We start from the raw sequence: 20,872 nt of genomic DNA, 5'->3' as shown, positions 1-20,872 counted from the left end.
GGGCTCCCATGATAATCTACTGCCGCTGCTGATGTGACAGGAGGCGGAGATCAGGCGGTAATGCTCGCTCACCGCCCCTCACCTCCTGCTGTGCAGCCCGGTTCCTGACAGGCCAGGGACTGCGGGTTGGGGACCCCTGATTTAAGGAACAGCGTGGGCTCTGGACCCTCAGCTTCAGTGCCCTCAATTTCTTGCTAAGAGTTATAGCATCGAATTTTACAAATGATTTACCTTAAAAACTTCGATTAGGAGGTATGTTTTAAAAATCTCTGCCTCTCGCTTGTTCTCAATGTGCTTTCATGAGCGGGAGGGAACGAAGTGGATTTGGGGTTGGTGCGGAAGACACTGCTCCTAAGCCCAGGGGTAGCTGCGGGAGGATGGGAGCACCCAGCACTCAGCGCTGTCCTTCCTGAGCGCGTCCCAGCAGAAAAGGCGTTGCGCTCCCTGGAGGGTCTCATTTCACAATGAAGATGTATCAAATAAGGAAATGCCCCAAGCTCCAGCGAGTCGGGAAGGACCAAACAGACCCGATGTCCGGAGCTCTATTGTGGCTGGCTTCTGTTACTGAATTCAGTGGAATGACTCCATGCGGAATGCTGCAGGTGCCACATTTTGGTAAAACAGATACCGAGGGAGAGTAACAGAGGCTTGATATTTTTGCTAAATTAGATGGTCCGTTCAAACAAATTATTGCAGCTAACATAAATATAAACTTTCAAGTCATCAAGCTAATGGATAATATTTTTCATCTGATATGTTTGAATCTGGAAGTATTCAGATCCAAAGTATTTGCAACTTCAGTATGAAATAATTTATCACCACACTGTATTAAAACCTAAATTAATTTAGAACTAATTTTGAAAATAACTTCAAAAATTTCTATAAACAGGCCAGGCATGGTGGCTCACTCCTGTAATCCCAGCTACTTGGGAGTCTGAGGTAGGAGGATCTCTAGAGCCCAGAAGGTCGAGGCTGTGGTGAACTATGATGGTGCCACTGCACTCCAGCCTGGGCGACACAGTGAGACCCTGTCTCAAAAAAAAAAAAAAAAAAAAAATCTAAAAACAATACATGCGAACTGTGAGAAAATTAGAAAATACAAGTAGACACAAGTAGACAGACACAAAGAAGAAAATAAAAGCCATATAGAATGTCTTATCTGATCTCTGGCATATATCCCTCCAGACCTTTTCTGTGAACAAAGTACTTACGTGTGTGGCAGAATGTAGGGGCATAGCTCTTATTTTGTTAATTTAACTTTTATTGTGGGAAAAATGTATATAACAATGTTTGCTATTTTAGTCATTTTAGAGGTTAGTGGCATGAAGCACATTCACACTATTGTGCAACCATGACCATCTCCAGTTTCAGAGCTTCTTCTGGGTGTGCATTTTTGAAACACATATAAGTATACATTTTCCAGGGCCCATTTTAACAGTGAGTCTCTCTTGTTTTAAGGACAAACAGTCGATTCTTAATTGTACATCAGAATGTTTTTCCAAAACAATGCACCTCCTATTCCTCCTGACTCCCCAAACTCGTTGTTTGTGTTTGCTTAAAGTATTATTTTTCTTTCATGGGCAATCCATGCCCATGGTTCAAAATTCAAAATATACAAAAGGGTGCACTGTAAGAAAGCAAGGCCGGGGTGGTGGCTCACTTCTGAAATCCCAGCATTTTGGGAGGCCAAGGCAGGTGGATCACTGGAGGTCAGGAGTTTGAGACTAGCCTGGCCAACATGCTGAAACCCTGTCTCTACTAAAAATACAAAAATTAGCTGGGTGTGGTGGTGCACAACTGTAATCTCAGCTACTCAGGAGACTGAGGCACAAGAATCACTCGAACTCAGGAGGCGGAGGTTGCAGTGAGCCGAGATCGTGCCACTGCACTCCAGCCTGGGTGACAGAGTGAGACTCCATCTAAAAAAAAAAAAAAAAAAAAAAAAAAAAATTAAGAAAAATAAAAGAAATCAAGCATCCCTCCAAACCCAAGGCCACTTGTCAGCTTTCTGCCCCATCTGTTTGGGCAACGTGTCCGTTTCAGACACCTTTGCGAATTAATAACTACAGCTAATATTTATCAAATATCCAGGAGCTAGAAGTGTTGCAAAGGTCTTAGAACTCTTCACAACCACCTAAGGTGGATTTTACTGCTCTCCCCACTCGGACATTAGGACTGGGGCGCTGGGAAGGCCAAGTCCCACAGAGTGAAGTGCGGGCTGGGGTTCAGACCTGAGCAGTCGGCCACGGCACTTAACCACTTATATTTACTGTGGTTCTTAACCACTATATTTACTGACTTTCGATCATCTACCTTTTATGATCTTTGCCAACCTGACAGAGTTAAAAAATAAAAAGGAATCTCATGGCAGTTTTTACATTTTAACTTTTTTTTAGCAACAAGGTTGCACATCTTTCATATATTATTTTCTTATTTATGATCAAATCCTTGCTCTGTCACCCAGGCTGGAGTGTAAGGGTGCCATTTTGGCTCACTGCAACCTCTGCCTCCTGGGTTCAAGCATCCTCCTGCCACAGCCTCTTGAGTAGCTGGGATTACAGGCATGCACCACCACACCCAGCTAATTTTTGTATTTTTTTTTTTTTTTTTTTTTTTTTTGTAGAGATGGGGCTTCACCATGTTGCCCAGGCTGGTCTTGAACTACTGGGTTCAAGCCATCTGCTGCCTCAGCCTCCCAAAGTGCTGGGATTACAAGTGTGAGCCACTGTGCCCAGCCCAAAAAACTTTTTGTGGAGATGAGGTCTTGCTTTGTGGCCCAGGCTGGTCTTAAACTCCTGGGTTGAAGTGATTTTTCTCACCTCAGCTTCCCAAAATGCTGGGATTACAGGCATGAACCATGGTGCCCAACTAGATTTTAACTTCTTAAATTTTGGAAATTTTAGTTTTTTAACCCAGAGACCTAAGAGGGTTGTCAGCACTGTTTTGTTCCTTCGCTTTTGAATTCGTCTTCCAATTTTTATTTAAGCCACATTTTTCAATTTCTATTATGTTTCCGGTTATAAGGGCCACAGTATAAAGCACTATAAACTTTAAGAAATATTGGTGGTGAATTTAGATTATTAGACAGTACTTCTATTGATAATTTCATGACAAACCTATTACACTACCTAAATGACTTTAGCTTCCTGGATGACAATCTATTTGCCCATGATAGAAGCACAGCCACAGGTGTTCTCTTTTTGTACTATACAGCTCCATTCATACATTGTGAAGTCTCTGTAATGCCACATGACGTAATTCAACATTTTATAAATGCATGAATATTTTCCATCATCAGGGATACAACAACTTCTTCATGTAAAGGTATTAAGGGAGCTATTTTAGCAGACGGTTCCCTTCATCTTCATGAACAAATGAAAGCACGATATCAACTTATTTGGTAATCAGCGTTTACCTGGTTCCTGACGGCTTCTTGGGGCTCCCCCTGCCAGCTCATGTAGGGCAGGAAGTCTACATCTTCTTTGGCAATAAGTTCAGAAACTTTTGGAATATCAGGAAAAGGCGACTCATTCTCATCCTATACTGAATCACAAATAGATTAAATCAAACAGATGTTGTCCAATTAAATGATGATTACACATTCTAAAGCCTGTGGGTGTTGGTTTGGGATACGCTGGTGTGTGGGACTGGAGTGTGTGCCGTGGGCCACAAGCGTGAGGGAAAGTGGGGAGGCGGAGTGACTTTCCTCTTTACGGAGCACTGGCACGTGCTGGCCACTGTGCTGGGCATGTTACGTGAATTTTCCCCTTAAACTTATGAAGGGGAGAGGGGCTCTCAGGGAACCCAGGCCTTTTCTATTTTTTGAGGGTCTTGGATTAATGAAAGACAATAAATGCCAAAACTGTGACAAAATTATAGTATATCTGAAAAATACACATTAGCTAATTATTAATAATAACATTAAAAATGATAACATACTCAACTCATTTAGAAAGATCACCCTAAGTCCCAACACCGAAGCCCCCCATGAATGGGAGGCTGGGACTCGTGGGGCCTGCTGGCCTGTCTGCATCCCACGCTTCACAGGCCCAGGGCGTGCGTATCGTCATGAACCATCAAAGCAAGGGTGACTTTCTTAACGTGGAAATAGAAATAAAATAATTTAACCTCTAACAATAATACATACCCTTTTCTCAACTGCCACAAAGCTTGTAAATTGTATTATGAGAGAGTTTTCTTTACTGAGTTTAATAATCAGAGATTTCAAGGTTTGTTTCTTCATCTAGGATAGAAGAAAACATAAGTCACGTCCTGTTTTGTTTATTTCTATTTAGCTATGTCGGTAAATCATTTTAAGATTCGTATTTCAGACTAAATATTGAATTGCAGGTCCCATCTAAATCGGTGGCTCAATGTTCCCTTTAAAATGAGATGAGCTGATTTAGCCATAGAAAATGTCGCTGTTTGTTATGCAGCTCCCTCTAGTTCACAGAGAGCTCTCCCGGGCAGTGGGCTTCCTCATTCTTTCCGTCTGTGGCTCCCAATTTAAAGCTGAGGAAGTGGAAAGATGGAATGACTTGTTCAGGATAAAAGGGCCTTAAACAAAACATCACACAGAGGCTGCCAACCCAGGGGCGTCTGAGGAGAACAGGGAGACCACCAGGTGACCATCTGTCACTAGAACTGACTGTGGGGTCTCCAGGGCCTGTCACGCTGGCACCTTCTTGTGGGGATGGCATTGAGGACTAACGCTCACAGCCTTGTTGAAGATCTTGTCCCTGAGAGAACAGCTGGGCAGTCCCGGTGGCCTGGCTGAGAGGACCCTCTGCTGAGGCCCTGGTCTGCACAGCACGGGGGGAGTTAGTTGGGCTTTGGCAGGTCACTCAGCATTTTGCACTCAGGCCTCTCATCAGTAAGATGGAAATACTAACGCTACCACACGAGAGATCTGAGGTGACGTCTACTACAGGCACTCAGTGAGTGTTCTCTGAGCCCTCCTCGGGCTTTTTCTGATGAGTAAAACATTACAGAATTTTCCAGAAACCACTGACATCCACTTTTTTGTTAATTCATTCAACAAACATTTACCGCATACCCCACATCCCAGGCACAGTGTCACAGATACAGTGATGAATGCCCTGACACCGCAGTCTCCTTCTCCATGCAGCTGACCTCACTTTCCATTTCCACAGATAAATCAACGTAAGAATGCTCAAGAGGAATGTCTAATCATTTTTACAATAAAAAGAACAAACCTCATGACTGGTTTCATTTTCGTGAAGAATGCCATCTTCGTAATCTCTGATTAGAGCTCGGGCTGCCAGCTTGTGGATCATCTGTGTTTAAGCAGCAAAGGAAAAAAATATTCACATGGCTTCTAACAAAAGACTTGCAAAGAACATCATTTTAAAAATGGAGGTATAATCTGCATACGGTAAAATGCACTCCTCTTAAATATACAGTTTGATGAGTCTTAAGGGATGTATACAGTTGTGTGACCACTATTGAAGTAAAGACACAGAACATTCTCTTTATCCTGAAAAGTTCCTCTGTGCCCCTGTGTAGCTTCCTCAAGCCCTGGCAGCTCCTCATCTGCTTTCTGTCCCTAGAGTTTTGCTTTTTCTATAAAAGGCCATTTTGCCAATTCATTTTATTTAAAAAATTCAAAACTTCTCTTCTACCACAGGAAGAGCCACCTTGGTGCTGGGATGCCCGTCCATGAACATGGTCTGCACTCTGCAGGGTGAGGACTCTGTGCACCACCAGGTGCTTCCTCTCCAACAACTGAGAGATGGAACTTTCCTTCATTCCAACTCTTGTAATTTTGTCATTGATAAGGCTGCTTCTCACAGAGGAAGTACAACTTGCTGTGACTTTATGGAAAATGACCTCTTCTCAGGTAAAATTATTTTACCTTCTTTCCGCCTTAGATCTAACTTTTAAAAATACACTTTTAATTTATTCTCCCTTATCAGTACCCATAAAGATCTAATTTTTAAAGCAATATTGAGTTTAAGTTCTATACATAAGTCACTGGCAACTAATAAGTCAATGATACCAATTTAGTGCTGAAAAGTAAGCTATACATTTTTGAGAAAAAACCAGCAATGTCTGGGAAACGATTTATCTGGTTATACTAATATTCCTTTGAATAAAAAAACTACATAAATAGCATATACAGGCTAGGAAATTTCAAGGCTAAACTATAGTTGATTCAGTACCAGTCCAAATGTTGCAAACTTCTTGGTAATAATTTGCGATATTGTGATATGCAAAAAGGTAAAATAGGCCATCCCAAAAGATACTCCTTTGGCATATTTTGAGATGTTATTCAGAGGGACAGCAGACACAGGAGTAGCTCTGAAAAGCAGTCCTTTTGTAGGGAATATTTGCATCTGCAGAGGAATCCTATGTCAGTGAGGCAAACAGCAGATGCAAACAGGCTTTCTCTGAGACCCCCTTATCTGCCTTATCCAGATTTAGGAAAGATGAACTCCCAGGAAGAGGAGGCTAAAGTCTGATACTTTAAAGGGATGATAGAGACACTGTTACCAGAGGTGCTTCTATTCTCTCTGAGAGCTGCTGCCTGCCAGACTTCATCTGCATCACAAGAAAGCCTTTGCTCACCATGTGTTTCCTCCCCTCACCCTCCCACAACAGGTCCCCACCTCCCCCGAGGAGCCCCACAATCCTACCCACCTCTGTACAGTATGAAACTTCACTCGTCTGGCCCTTCTTTGAGTCTCATTTGGCTCCTGCACATATAATGACATCTGCATGTCTTTTCCCCTGTTAATCTATTGTTGGATTATTTTATAGACCAAACATGGAAATTTCAGAGGGAAAATCTGAACTTCCCTACAGACATAAGAAATATATGTATTTGTTATTCCTAACAGGACCCTTCAACCACACCTGAGTTTATGTTAATGAGGTGACTTTTAGAAAGTCCCTAGAATGAGGGCTGGTTGCTGGGGAACCAACCGCATGATTAGAGGGCTAGAACCTCAGCCCCACTCCCCAACCTCCAGAGAGGGGAGAGTTAATCACCAACGGCGAGTGATTTAATCAACCAGGACTTTGTAATGAAACCTGAATTAAAAACCCCACCTAAAGGGGTTCAGGGAGCTTCTGGGTCAGCATTCATATGCCAGGAGGATGGTGCACCCCAACTGTATGTTAGACAGAAGCTCCTGTGCTTGGGACTATTCTGGGCCTCACCCTATATACCTCTTCATCTGGCTGTTCATTCGTATCCTTTATAATATTCTTTGCAATAAATCAGTAATACTAAGTAAACTTTTCCTGAGTTCTGTGAGCTGTTACAGCAAATTACTGAACCTGAGAAAGGGTTGTGGGAACACTGACTTGGAGCTGACCAGAAGTGTGGGTAACCTGGGGACCTGCTACTTGCTACTGGTGTCTGGAGTGGAGAACAGTCTTATGGGACTCAGCCCTCACCCTGTGATGTCTGTGCCAACCCCAGGCGGCTAGTGTCAGAATTGAATTAAATTGTAGGACATGCAACTGGTGTCAGAGAATTAGTTGGGAAAAACACATATCTGGAAACCAGAAATGGTGTGAATATGGGGAGAAACAGGTATTTTTTCTTTCATAATTCACTCGCTTTTAATCAAAAAATGGAAAAAACCCACATCCTCAATATACGATATGACCTTCTCTTAGTCCAGTACTTTTATCACTAACATTTCTAAGTAGCATCAGTAGACCAGTGGCATGTAACTTTTTTTTGACTTGCATCACCTTTTATTACACAAAATAGATTTCAGCCACGTTGCACATTCATTCTCGCTATAAATCTGGCTTTAAAAAAATCCCTAGGGATTCAGTCTCATCGATTTCATGATTTTCCTTTCATTGATGTCATGCCTTTATTATAGTCAGAGTCCTCTCAAAGGACAAAAGCAGATGTGGCTGCTGTGACTCAGCTGCGCACAGTGCACTCCCGGCCTGCCCGCTGGAGGCGCGGCTCCCACCATTATCTGGACCGCGACTGTTAGGGACTGTCAAAGCGGCAGCATGCCATCGCCTTCTCCAGCCCTTCTCCAGCAGCACAACCAGTCCTCCCAGCTGGTCCTCTGAGGACCAGCCATCGTGGCGACGTGGTGGCAATGTCCCCAGGCAGCCGACCATCCTGGGCTTCTCTTTGGGCAGGCCTGGGCCAGGGCCTTAGGGGATCTCTGTGTCCATGGTATAAATCTGAATGCGATCAGACACAATATTACCAATGATTGGCTTGGTAAGGTCGTCACCAAACACCTGCCACCACGGCTTCTCAGCCTCCACCTCGGCGGGCACCTCAACTCCGTAGACCCGCAGAGCCAGGTAGAGCACCGCCACGGCGATGTGCTGGGCCTGGAAGCGGAGGCACAGCCCCCCCGTGGTAGCTGTCCCACAGCAGGGCCCAGGCAGTGACGGCAACGGGGGTCCGCTGCCAGCTGTGGCCATTCAGCCAGTTCTTGAGGGAAACCGGGTAGTGGAGCAGGTACTTGTGTGGATGCTGGAAGGAGACCTGGAAGCGCAGAACTCTCAGCATGAGCAGCTCACACTGCACAATGCTGTCCCAGGGCTCCCAGAAGCGGAGTCCAATTCCAGGGGCTCACCGCTTGGGTTAAAGTACCTGTTGGACACATTGATGATGTCACGAGTCCGCAGGTGCTTGTCTTCCACTTCGCCAGCCAAGTAAATGGAAGATATGGCAATCAGGTAAGGGTCATAGGCGTCCAGGCTGGTCTCGCAGAAGAACTTATGGTAAATGGTGCAAGCAGTGGCAATGGGAACGGAGCGCATCCCTAGCTTGACACTTGCCTCCATGATGAACCTCGCCACTCGGAAGTGCACCCTGGCTTCCGGCGCCTGCTGCCCCCCCGGGCCCCGCGCTGCGGGCCCCACTCCGCCGCCCTCCGGGCCTTCCATGAGGCTCCGGGGTTTCCAGGAGGCCCCGCGGCCCCGGCAGAAGGAGAGGCGGCCCCAGCGCTCAGAGGCCAGCAGAGCTGGGGGGTGCTCGCGGCGGGCGCCCAGCCCTTGTCCCGCCCCGCAGGGCCCGCACCCCAGTGGCATGTAACTTATTATTGAGTCATGAACATCTTTGAGAACCTCTCTAGAAAAATTTCCAAGCATAAATGCCATATTTAATTGCAGTTATTGCCACCCACTAATGCCCATATAGACACACCTAGACCCAACTACCTCAGATGAAGAAGTGCTGCTTTAGAAACTGAAGGAAAGTATACTCATTTGTACAGATGGCCCATCTCCACATCGTGTAATGAAATTTCAACGCAAGAAAACAACAAAGGAAGTACAGACAGCAGGGGTATCCAATCTTTTGGCTTCCCTGGGCCACAATGGAAGAAGAAGAATTGTCTTGCGCGACACATAAAATACACTAACACTAATGATAGCTGATGAGCTGAAAAAAAACTTGCAAAAAAATTTCATAATGTTTTGAGAAAGTTTATGAATTTGTGTTGGGCCGCATTCAAAGCTGCTCTGGGCTGTAGGTTGGACAAGCTTGCCATAGAGCATTATATATGGAAATATAAAATCATAACTTTCAAACAACGCATCGATAGTTTAGGTTTTGAATCTTACAGTTCCAGTTGTCTTCTGAAGCTCAGTAGACAACACCATTGTACAAAATTCTTTCTCTTCTTTCTCTTGAATTAGTGCACACAGAGTTGCCTGAAATGGAAAAAAAAATAAATTCCTCATTAGCCTCTCCACTCTGCAGTGTCTTGGTTTAACAGAAATTCTTTTGGTGATTTCCTCTCCCCTTTCAATAAAAACCAGAAGCCTCCCCAAAGCCCTGGCTAACCACCAGCTGTGTTCCCAGAAAAGGAAAATCTGCTGGTGAGAAGGGGAGGGAAGAAAACAGAAAAAAATTAGCAAAATATATTGGTCTTCCCATGGAATAACAAACTCTGCGCCTTCTTACCTGTGTGCAGTGAGGAATGAATCCATAGACAAGGAGTCGATCATTGCGAAACAAGGATGGCACCTGGGCTGGGGCCTGCAGGGCCTCGGGCGCATCTGGATTGAGTTGCTGCCATTTGACCGAGACAGAGCAGCAACTCGGAGAACATAGCCTGGTTATTTGGTCTTCTACCTATTTATGAAAGAGGAATTATTTCTCTTTCAATGCTCCATCCAGAAAATAATTACTTCACATTTAAAATAAAGTATACATTCTATCCTTTGGGAATTTTATAACTCTATAGTATTTTCTCTCCCTCCTGCTACAGGGTACTTTCCCGAAAATATTTTAAACAGAATTTTATTTTATTTTATTTTGTTTATTTATTTTATTTTGAGATGGAGTCTTGCTCTGTCACTTAGGCTAGAGTGCACTGGCGCAATCTAGGCTCACTGCAACCTCCCCCTCCCAAGTTCAAGTGATTTTCCTGCCTCAGCCTCCCAAGTAGCTGGGACTACAGGCATGTGCCACCACACCCGGCTAATTTGTGTATTTTTAGTAGAGATGGGGTTTCACCATGTTGCCCAGGCTGGTCTCGAACTCCTGACCTCAGGTGATCCATCCACCTCAGCCTCCCAAAGTTCTGGGGTTATAGGCATGAGCCACCACGCACAGCTAGAATTTTAAATAATAGCATGATCACATCCTTTACATTTACAAAGCATCCTGAAATTATTCCTTTAGCTAATTACTAATATGCAACCTTGGTATGAGTAGATTCCAGTACTTGAATAGATATTTCTCCAAAGAAGATACACAGAAGCCAGCAAGTGCATGCAAAGATGCTTGATGTCACTAGTCATTAGGGAAGTGCAAATCAGAACCACAGTGAGATCCCATTTCACACCCAGTGGGATGGCTGTTATTAAAAAAACAAGTGGTGGCTGGGCAGAGTGGCTCATGCCTGTAATCCCAGCACTTTGGGAGGCCAAGGCAGGCAGATTGCTTGAGCTTGGGATTCGAGACCAGCCTGGGCCCAGAACAACACTGTGTCTCAAAAAACAAAACAAACCAAAGAAAAGCTGATGCCCCTCTAGGCAGGGGCGGTGCTAACTGGCACAGTCTCCTCTTGAAGCAGGCTCCCCTAATACACACCCAGACTCCCCATCACATGCCTTACTTTTTTCAATTTTTTTTTTTTATTTTTAAAGATGGGGTCTTGCTCAGTCACTCAGGTTGGAGTGCAATCACCCGACCATGGCTCACTACAGCCTTGACCTCCTGGGCTGAAGCGATCCTCCTGCTTTGGCCTCCCAAAGTGCTGGGATCACAGGAGCGAGCCACTGCACCTGACCTCATCACACTCCCTTGATTTCCTCCCTGGTACGTCGGAAAATCCCACCTCCCAGCCCCAGAATGGGGCCCCGATGCTCCTCCCAGAATAGGCCCTCACTGAGGAAGGCATGAATAGGTGCCAGCGCCTCTGCTCTGTGGCGTCTGAGCCCTGACCTGGGAGCAGGGGGCAGGGAGGGGCCGCTGAGACCAGGAGATGGTGCACGGGCTGCCCTGAGTGCAGCTGTGAGCTCAGCAGGTGAAGTCCCATCAGGAACAACAACTGGCGGAGCTGCTCAGGCTGGATTTATTTCCTCATTGGCCTGTGATGCTGGGCTAGGCCTTAGATTACAGAGAACAGAGCCAGGAGCTGTGACTGTGGAGGACAGAGAGAAGAAAGCCCTCAAGGCAGGCAGAGCTGGCTTGGGTATAGCAGCTAGGGGTGTCAGGGGTCACAGACGGGCACTTGGGGCCATGGAGGGGAATCAGGGCCACAGAGGAGCACTGGGGGGTGCTGGCTCCTGGAGCTCAGGGCGACTCCACGTCAAGGCTCAGGGTCAAGGACAGCACAGAGGCCCCCATTCTGCCCCATGAAGAAGCTGAAGATCTGCTCCGTGCACTGCCTCAGAATAGAGACAGCTGGTGACCACTTGCTGAGGTGGCGGCCACAGGTGGGAGTCCAGAGGCCACAGAGGCAGGCAGGATGGGCAAGTCCTATGCAGACACCAAGTGGCCCCCTCTGTTCGATGTTTTCCTTACACATACACCACACACACCTTAGTGCCATCCAAAAGAGCTAACTTTTACTGGGGAGGGGCAATTCCAACAATGTAGGGTTTGAGCCTCCCGTGGAAAGCTTCTGTGCACACCACAGGGTTTGAAAATGCAAGTGCTCATAATGGCCAGAAAAGAGATGTGAAGGAGCAAAGCAGCCTGGTGGGGTCTGCCTGGAGGCCGCATCCCCAGCATGAGCCCAGCACGGCCAGGGACAAGCAAAGCAGCCTGGTGGGGTCTGCCTGGAGGCCACATGCCCCAAGCACAGCCGGGGAGGAGCAAAGCAGCCTGGTGGGGTCTGCCTGGAGGTCACATTTCCCAGCACGAGCCCAGCACAGCCAGGCAGGAGGTTTACCCAGGCCGCTGGGGACAAGCTGGAGATTTGGATTCTTATGCTAAATAATAACATCTAACATTGATTTGGTGTTTTTTGGGTTAGTTCTGTTATGAGTGCTTTCTATGTATGAGCTCATTTATTCCTCAGCAACCCGAGGACGTAGGTATTTTCATTATCGTCTTGGTTTTACAGATGAGAGGTTAAGGAATTTCCCCAAGGTCGCAGTTAATGAGTGGCCAACCCAGGTTCTGAGACGCAGGCAGTCTGGCCGGGAGCCTGGAGCCCCATCCCTCTGTGCTGTAAGGCTTCTGCTGTCAGCTTCCAGGCTTGCAAAAGTCCCGTGCAGGGCAACAAGAAGACCTCCCCGTGGGTCTGGACTGTGTGACCAGCTCTCTGAGACTCACCCGATACCGCAGGTGAATAACCTGGTGTGGGGGCGGCTCCTCTTCACGAGCTGTAATGTCAGGCTCTCATCCTGGAGGTGCCCATCAGACACCAGGAGGGTGTTCCATGACCCTCGAGCAGGGTACAATAAGCTAAGATATTGGAGCGTTTTCCAGAAGTCTGTGTTCCCCATGGTAGGTATGGCCGACTGGAGGAAATGAAGTGAAAGATTACGTTCTTGTTGGTCACAGTCACCATTTGCTGTCATCATTGACACATCTAAGCACAGTGTAGAGATATAGTGACACTGAAAATATTTTCTTTCCCTAATTATACATTTGTGAAACAACTAAACTTATGTCCTTTTAGTTTATTTCATGTCACACAGTAACTACAATATTATCACCTCATGCTTATTTGATTTTTTATAGTTTCCAGAGGACTATGACGTCTACAGGAAGAAATGTCCCATGCAATCAGCCCCGGATTTGCCAGCCTGGCTGAGGCAGCTGATCAGTCTCAGCTTGCTCAATTTTATTATTATTTTATTTTATTTTATTTTATTTTTCTTTGAGACAGAGTCTTGCTCTGTTGCCCAGGCTGGAGTGCAGTGGTACAATCTCAGCTCACTGCAAACTCCAACTCCCGGGTTCCAGCAATTCTCCTGCCTCAGCCTCCCGAGTAGCTGGGATTACAGGCATCCACCACCACACCCGGCTAATTTTTTGTATTTTAAGTAGAGATGGGGTTTTACCATGTTGGCCAGGCTGGTCTCGAATTCCTGACCTCAGGTGATCCACCCACCCTGGCATCCCAAAGTGCTGAGATTACAGGCATGAGCAACCATGCCCAGCATTTCTTTCCTTCTTTCTTTTTTTTTTTTTAAACCTCAATCCTTTTAGATGAAGCTGGCTGCATTTTAAGAGAAAAAAAACAAAGGACAGAAGAAAACTTCTCAAAGCTGTTAATGCTAGTTGCATTGGGGTGGTGGGACATGGGTGATTTTTTTCTTTCTATTCTTTTTAATTTCCAATTTTTCCTTAATGAGTTCATTATCATTTTAATTAATGAAATAAAGAGCCCACCAATATACAAAAACCACAGGACTAGGGGTGCTCTGATGGTGGCCTGAGGGGCCTAAGCCCTGGAGGTCCCCTTAAAGCGTGGTAGGAAAAGACCCAAGAGATACAGGAAGCCTCTTGCACTCACCATGATGAACTCTGTTGCCGCGGTATTGCTTGTGATATGCTTAGGATACGAAAATAACTCCTTGTAACCTGTGTAATAAGATCAGCATGAGGTGCTGCTTCCACACGTTCACTTGCTTGACCACTAACAAACAATAATGTTACCTCATAAACCACAGCTGTCGTAAAGGACATTATATATTTATGTGTATACTTTCTTTTTTGGAAAACTGATAATTTTAACATACAAAAGATTCACCACAGGCCAGGCACGGTGGCTCATACCTGTAATCCCAGCACTTTGGGAGGCTGAGGTGGGTGGATCACCTGAGGTCAGGGGTTCAAGACCAGCCCTGGTCAACATGGTGAAACCCTGTCTCTGCTAAAAACACAAAAATTAGCTGGGTGTGGTGGTGGGCGCCTGTAATCCCAGCCACTGGGGAGGCTAAGGCCAGGAGGCAGAGGTTGCAGTGAGCTGAGATCACACCACCTCATTCCAGCCTGGGCAACAAAGTGAGACTGTCTCAAAAAAAAATAAATAAATCACCACACTATTTTTCTAAATAATACATTGTAGAGCAGTCAAACTGTGGTGCTTTACTATGCAAAATGTTGAGTCGAATTCCACGTGTACATGCAGATCGCTTGTGCAAAGGTGCAGGGCATTGCAATGGCCTGAGCAGCTTGGCTCCCGGAAGGCCACAGTCTCTGCTCATGCCCTTTGCACTCCCCATGCTTATCCGACCTCTGCCCCAGCAGCAGCAGACTGTACCTCTGGGGAAAAGGGGCTGGGCCTTCTGCTGGATGGCACAGAGGATGAGAATCAATAAGACAGGACTGTCCCCTCACTCCACTCTACACACCTCTCATCCCTGAGGTGCTGCCTTCTGGTGGCTGAGACGTCCCTGGGCCCCACCTGGAGGGTGGTACTACCTCCCTTCTAGCAGTGCTGGCCGGATACTTCCTGAGACCATTCCTTATAGATTTTCTATGACTGTGCTGATGGCAAATGTTTTGTCCTTAGACTTGGGACCGCCTACTCAACAGACCAAGGGTTTTGCATTTGGTTCAGTTGCTAATGACAACAGTAGCTTTTATATCTCACTTACTGTGGAACAGGCAAGTTTAAAAATCCTTTACATACATTAGCTCAATCCCCCTCACAGCAACACTGTGAGTTAGAGACAATTATCCTCAGATCACAGATGAGGAAATGGAGGCACCAGAAGTTCAAGTAGTGCACCCAAGGTGACACACAGAGCCTGTGAGTGGTACAGCTGGAATCGGGACCTAGGGGGTCCAGCTCCAGAGCTCTTGTTCTTCAGTTTCATACTAGGCTGCCCCTCACCGCACAGGCGGGGTCGGATACCCACAGTCGTCCGTTTTACAGAGCGTGATTCACAGGCAGGGGAAGCACATGCAGGACCAGGGCCGAAGCGCACTTACCTGTGCAGAACTGGATAATGTTTACTTTCTGCTTGTCACCCACCAAGGACAGCGCATGCAAGGCGATTTGCTTGGTTTGCAAGAATGTCACACCCTCCATGGAACTGGAGCAGTCAAGACAAATAATCACTTCGCTCTCATTGGCTAGGTCAGGGAGGTCGACATCGAGATCGGGTTGAAAGACAAGCACACAAGCCTGAAAGGAGAAAGAAGGTGCTGGACTGGAGCTTCTTGTCACTTCAACCGGAAAAGGTCTACTTAGAAAACTCCAAAACTTTCTAGTGAGGTAAACTAATGCTATAAAAACAGAAAGAATAAGATGCAATTAACAACAAGATGGCCTACTAGGAGTTCCAGTCAAAAGTAGAATGTTAGAACTGGGAGTTTCCGAAAACAGAGAAGACAAACTTCTGAGAGGTCAAGAATTAATATCTGAAATATCATATAGCATCAACATTATAGAACAAATATATATATCTCTCACACACGCTATTCTAAGAGGAATATAATGCCACTGTGATTACTAAAATACACACGCATATCTTTTTTTCCATTAATTAACCAATACTTAAAATAACTATTATTGCATAAGTTGCCTTTTCTTTTTACTTTTCTTTTCTTTTCTTTTCTTTTTTTTTTTGAGACAGGGTCTCCCTCTGTTGTCCAGGCTGGTGTGCAGTGGCATGATCACAGCTCACTTTAACCTCAACCTCCTGGATTCAAGCGATCGCCCTGTCTCAGCCTCCTGAGAAGCTGAAACCACAGGCGTGTGTGACCACACCTGGCTAATTTTTTTTCTAATTTTTTATAGAGACAAGGTCTCATTATGTTTCCCAGGCTGGTTTCAAACTCCTAGGTTCAAGCAGTCCACCTGCCTTGGCCTCCCAAAGTGCTGGGATTACAGGTGTGAGCCACCGCACCTGGCCTAAGTTTCTATTTTTATTTTAACTTAAGAAGAGACTCTTTGTCACAGCCACACAAAATGGGTCTTATTACCAACCACAAATAATTGCTTATTTGTTTTTCCAGTATCAGTATTTTAAAAGTATAACAAGTATACATAATACCCAATGTAATGTCTGATGGCACATGTTCTTTTGGTGGAGCTTAAGGTAAAAATGCCAATCTGTACAGGCATATCATCCACATAAGGGTTTTGGATGAAATGTCAGAAGTTTGGCATGCTTGATATCATCAATATTTTTAGTTGCAGAATCTTGAGTTGTGAGAGTTCATTTTGTAGTACTAGTTTTTCAGGACAATCAATAATTTGCAAGTTTAACCAACTTATTCTGAAACTTATTTTTCCAATAGCATCTCCTATGTCTAAGTAAGAAGGAGTATACTTCGCTTTCTTTTTCTGGATGTTTTTCAACCCACATTCTTGGGAAATAGGCAGCAGACAAACTGATGTGGAGAGAAAATCCCCTGCTGTCTAAGGAGCTGCCTTCCATGGTGCTAATGACAGCTTTGCAGTCTGTGCGCTGCGAAACAAAACACCACGACAAGATGAGTAATGGAGTAACACCATATTAGCAGCCGGCACTTACCTGTCACGGAGCAAACCCTTGCATAGCTTACATAACTCTATTAAGAATCAAGAAAGTCATGGTAAATTCCAAAGTAATGAAATGTAGGCCATGTGCAGTGGCTCACGCTTGTAATTCCAGCACTTTGGGAGGCCGAGGCGGTTGGAGCACCTGAGGTCAGGAATTCGAGACCAGACTGGCCAACATGGTGAAAACCTGTCTCTACTAAAAATACAAAAAATGTGCTGGGGGTGGTCGTCGATGCCTGTAATACCAGCTGCTCAGGAGGCTGAGGCAGGAGAATCTCTTGAACCCAGGAGATGGAGGTTGCAGTGAGCCAAGATCACACCACTGCACTCCAGCCTGGGTAACAAGAGCGGAACTCCGTCTCAAGAAAACAAAACAAGAAACAAAAACCCCCAAAATAACTAAATGTAGGTTTTAGAAGACCATGAACATATTAGTCACCCTTCTGCAATCCTAAAGTTGATTCACACGGTCAAATTTAGGTAAGTGTGAGACAGTCTCAAACCCTGGATCCAAAGATTATAGATCTGCCCATTCAGTTGGACTTATCTGGGTATAGCAGACAGCATGTCAGATAATTAAAACCTAGAAGACTAAAATAGAAAATTCATCAGAAATCTTAGAATTATACCTTATTTGTATATTATATTTTCATGAATATAAAAAAGCTATTGAAAATGTAAATAAGCTTAACAACAAAGGCAAAGGCATGTGCTAGAGTGTAACATGACCACAAAATCTCTCCACTCCTGTCTGCGTGCCCCTTTGCAATGTGACTTTTGAAGTTCCTTCTGCCTCGAGGCAGCAGCTATATTTCCACCCTTGAAACTGGAGTTGGCCATAGGACTTGCTGTGGCCAACGATATGCTGTCAGATGAGATACAAGCAGGGGCGTGAAAAGTGTCCATGCAACGGGGCTGGCACTCTCTTGTTGCTACTGAGGACTCCTCCACCATTATGTAGTGGCTCACGCCTGTAATCCCAGCACTTTGGGAGGCCAAGGTGGGCGGATCACCTGAGATCAGGAGTTCGAGACCAGCTTGGCCAACATGGGAAACCCCATCTCTACTAAAAATAGAAAATGTAGCTGGGTGTGGCGGCAGGCACCTGTAGTTTCAGCTACTCAGGAGGCCGAGGCACGAGAATCACTTGAACCTGGGAGGTGGAGTTTGCAGTGGGCTGAGATCGCGCCACTGCACTTCAGCCTGGGTGACAGAGTGAGACCCTGTCTCAAAAAAAAAAACAAAACAAAACATGAAAACAAAAAAAAGAAAGGCACTGCAGAAAGGTACAAGAGAGAGGAACATTTTTTTTCAATACAACAAAGTTTCTCAGAACTAAAGACCACCAGTTACATACAATGAATGAAAATCATACTATTATGAAATTTCAGAATACCAGAGATAAAGAGAAGGTCTGAAATTCCTGCAGAATTCTAAAAAGGAAAACAGGCTGGGTGTGGTGGCTCACACCTGTAATTCTAGCAATTTGGGAAGCCGAAGCAAAGAGGATCCCTTGAGCCCAGGGGTTTGAGAAAAGCCTGGGCAACATGGTGAGACCCTGTCTCTACAATTTTTTTTTTTTTTTAATTAGCCAGGTGTGGTGGCACAGGCCTGTAGCCCTAGCTACTCAGGAGCCTGAAGCGGGAGGACTGTTTGAGCTGAGGAGGTCAAGGATGAAGTGAGCCATGACTGCACCACTGTACTCTAGTCTGGGTGACAGAGCAAGACCCTGCCTCAAAAAACAAAACAAAACGAAACAAAACAAACAAAAAAACTCATCATAATCATTTCTTGGCTCAGTGGTAAACATCATTGACATGATAAACACTGACTATTGTGAAACAGGTCTTTTGGAATGAAGGGAAGAGGAAAAGTAGGGAGTTAGGTGGGTGGAGGGGGCAAGAGCTACACGTCCAACTTCCATAACAGGAAGTCAAAAGATAATTTCTTTCCTTTTTTTTTTTTTTTTTTTGAGACAGATTCTCCCTCTGTCACCCAGGCTGGAGTGCAGTGGTGTGATCTCCACTCCTCCACTCACTGCAAGCTCAGCCTCCTTGGTTCATGCCATCCTCCTTCCTCAGCCTCCCAAGTGGCTGGGACTACAGGCGCCTGCCACCACGCCTGGCTGATTTTTTGTATATTAGTGGAGACGGGGTTTCACCGTGTTAGCCAGGAAGGTCTCGATCTCCTAACCTCGTGATCCACCTGCCTTGGCCTCCCAAAATGCTGTGATTACATGCATGAGCCACTGTGCCTGGCTGATAAAAGATAATTTCTGAAACAGGTGAATCAAGAAAAAGCATTAAAAATTAATATTTAAAAATTGGAGGCAAAATCTAAGAAACAGCTCAAATATTCCAGGTGATTCACTGTCTCTGGAAACTGATCTGGGGAGAAGGAGGGGAAGGACTGCTGCTTCTTGTCAGAAGCTTTTGTTAGCATTATTTCACTTTATTTATTTATTTTTATTATACTTTAGGTTTTAGGGTACATGTGCACAATGTGCAGGTTTGTTACATATGTATACATGTGCCATGTTGGTGTGCTGTACCCATTAACTCGTCATTTAGCATTAGGTGTGCATACACTGCTTTGATAAGATAAAAGTAGTGTTAAAATAAGAGCTCTTAAGAAATCAAAGTTGCACTAACCTTTTCTTTCAGTTCATATGTATCACTGAAAATGAATTCAATCACATTCGGTATCTCAATAGACATAGTCAAAGAGAAGCTACCAAAAATGAAGAGAAAGTTGTCTTAGTCTATGATCTTAAATTTCTATCTGAAATTATTTCAAACATTTCTAAATGGAAATTTAAACCAGAAAACTAATATCCATTGAACGATTAATTGACAGGTTTTATATTTTAGGTACTAACCTTTGTTTTGTTCCTATTTCTTTTATACAAATCTTCTCTACTGTATCCTGTTAAAAGAAAAATACATTTGTATAACTAAGCATATATTAAGTTTCACAATGAGACTCCAAACTGAATGTAATCTTGGCAAGGCCACAACTGTCAGCAAGACAGCTGGTTTCACTTTCAAGCAGTGAAGTGAAACACAGAAAGTTTGCTCATGGAATGACACGAACTTCTAAAATACAACTCACCATTTTGACAGAGATTTTAAACTCTACGTATGTCTGTGTGTATACACACACACACACACACACACACATTTTATACATGTGCTGTACATACAAAGTAGGAAGTTTGGAGGGATATACCAAAGCATTAACCATTAACTCTGGGCAATGGGATAAAGGATGGTTTTAATTTTCTTATTTTGGCTTGTTTGTATTCTCTATGCTTATCTAGTTCTTCGTGATGAACATGCACTACAGATATAACATTTTTTTAGTGATTAAGCAGAATAAAAATATGCTTATTGATCATATCTGTATCTTTTATTCTTTTCATTTTATACACATAATGTATCTAAACGCATAAATGTCAGTAAAATTAACTTTATGCCTTAAAGATTATTCTACATGTTTTTCTCCCCAGGCATAAATTCCTCCGCAACCCTCCACCACTCCCCCTCCACTGCTGCCAAAATGCTTCTTCAAATCTTATGCGTACAAACCTGAAGGTTTTCATTCAAAGCCTTGTCCTGTTGCCAGGGTCTACGGTGGCGGGCATGAAAAAGACACCAACAGTGCCCAGGATGCTGAGTTCTGTGATGTAGGTAATTTTTATAAGAACCTTAGGCTTAGGGGGTAAGTTTCCAACACTTACAGTAAAAACATCCTGAAACAGAAACATATGACTTAGCTTCCAACTTGAAAGCATACCCATTATATGCCAGCTAACTCCACGTACTTCTTAAGCAACTTGAATGACGAGCTGCCAAATTCTTCCCCAGAAAACAGTAATAAAACCTAAAAGACACATGGGTGGGGCTAACAGAGAATCCTGGAGCCATTCGCCAGTGGTGGGAACAGGGTGATGTTTG

The 20,872-nt window shown here is 44.7% G+C and overlaps 1 protein-coding gene and 1 pseudogene across 1 annotated transcript in view; both read right to left on the bottom strand.

Moving 5' to 3' along the window:
- LOC129463749 (protein mono-ADP-ribosyltransferase PARP4-like) overlaps nucleotides 1-20,872 on the bottom strand; it is a 67,209-nt gene that overhangs the window by 16,998 nt on the left and 29,339 nt on the right. The window contains 14 exon segments of the mRNA XM_063618508.1: nucleotides 3,416-3,538; nucleotides 4,148-4,243; nucleotides 5,217-5,297; nucleotides 9,577-9,666; nucleotides 9,920-10,090; nucleotides 11,263-11,407; nucleotides 12,746-12,933; nucleotides 13,935-14,002; nucleotides 15,359-15,554; nucleotides 16,705-16,842; nucleotides 19,568-19,646; nucleotides 19,795-19,841; nucleotides 20,504-20,544; nucleotides 20,547-20,667. Coding sequence (XP_063474578.1) covers nucleotides 3,416-3,538; nucleotides 4,148-4,243; nucleotides 5,217-5,297; nucleotides 9,577-9,666; nucleotides 9,920-10,090; nucleotides 11,263-11,407; nucleotides 12,746-12,933; nucleotides 13,935-14,002; nucleotides 15,359-15,554; nucleotides 16,705-16,842; nucleotides 19,568-19,646; nucleotides 19,795-19,841; nucleotides 20,504-20,544; nucleotides 20,547-20,667 — 1,584 coding nt within the window.
- On the bottom strand, nucleotides 7,996-8,898 carry LOC129464214 (cyclin-Q-like; annotated as a pseudogene).

The sequence above is a fragment of the Symphalangus syndactylus genome, chromosome 15 (assembly GCF_028878055.3).
Source record: "Symphalangus syndactylus isolate Jambi chromosome 15, NHGRI_mSymSyn1-v2.1_pri, whole genome shotgun sequence".
In the NCBI taxonomy this organism is placed as follows: domain Eukaryota; kingdom Metazoa; phylum Chordata; class Mammalia; order Primates; family Hylobatidae; genus Symphalangus; species Symphalangus syndactylus.
The sequence above is the reverse complement of the archived record's forward strand: the minus strand, read 5'-3'. Positions and strand labels throughout refer to the sequence as shown.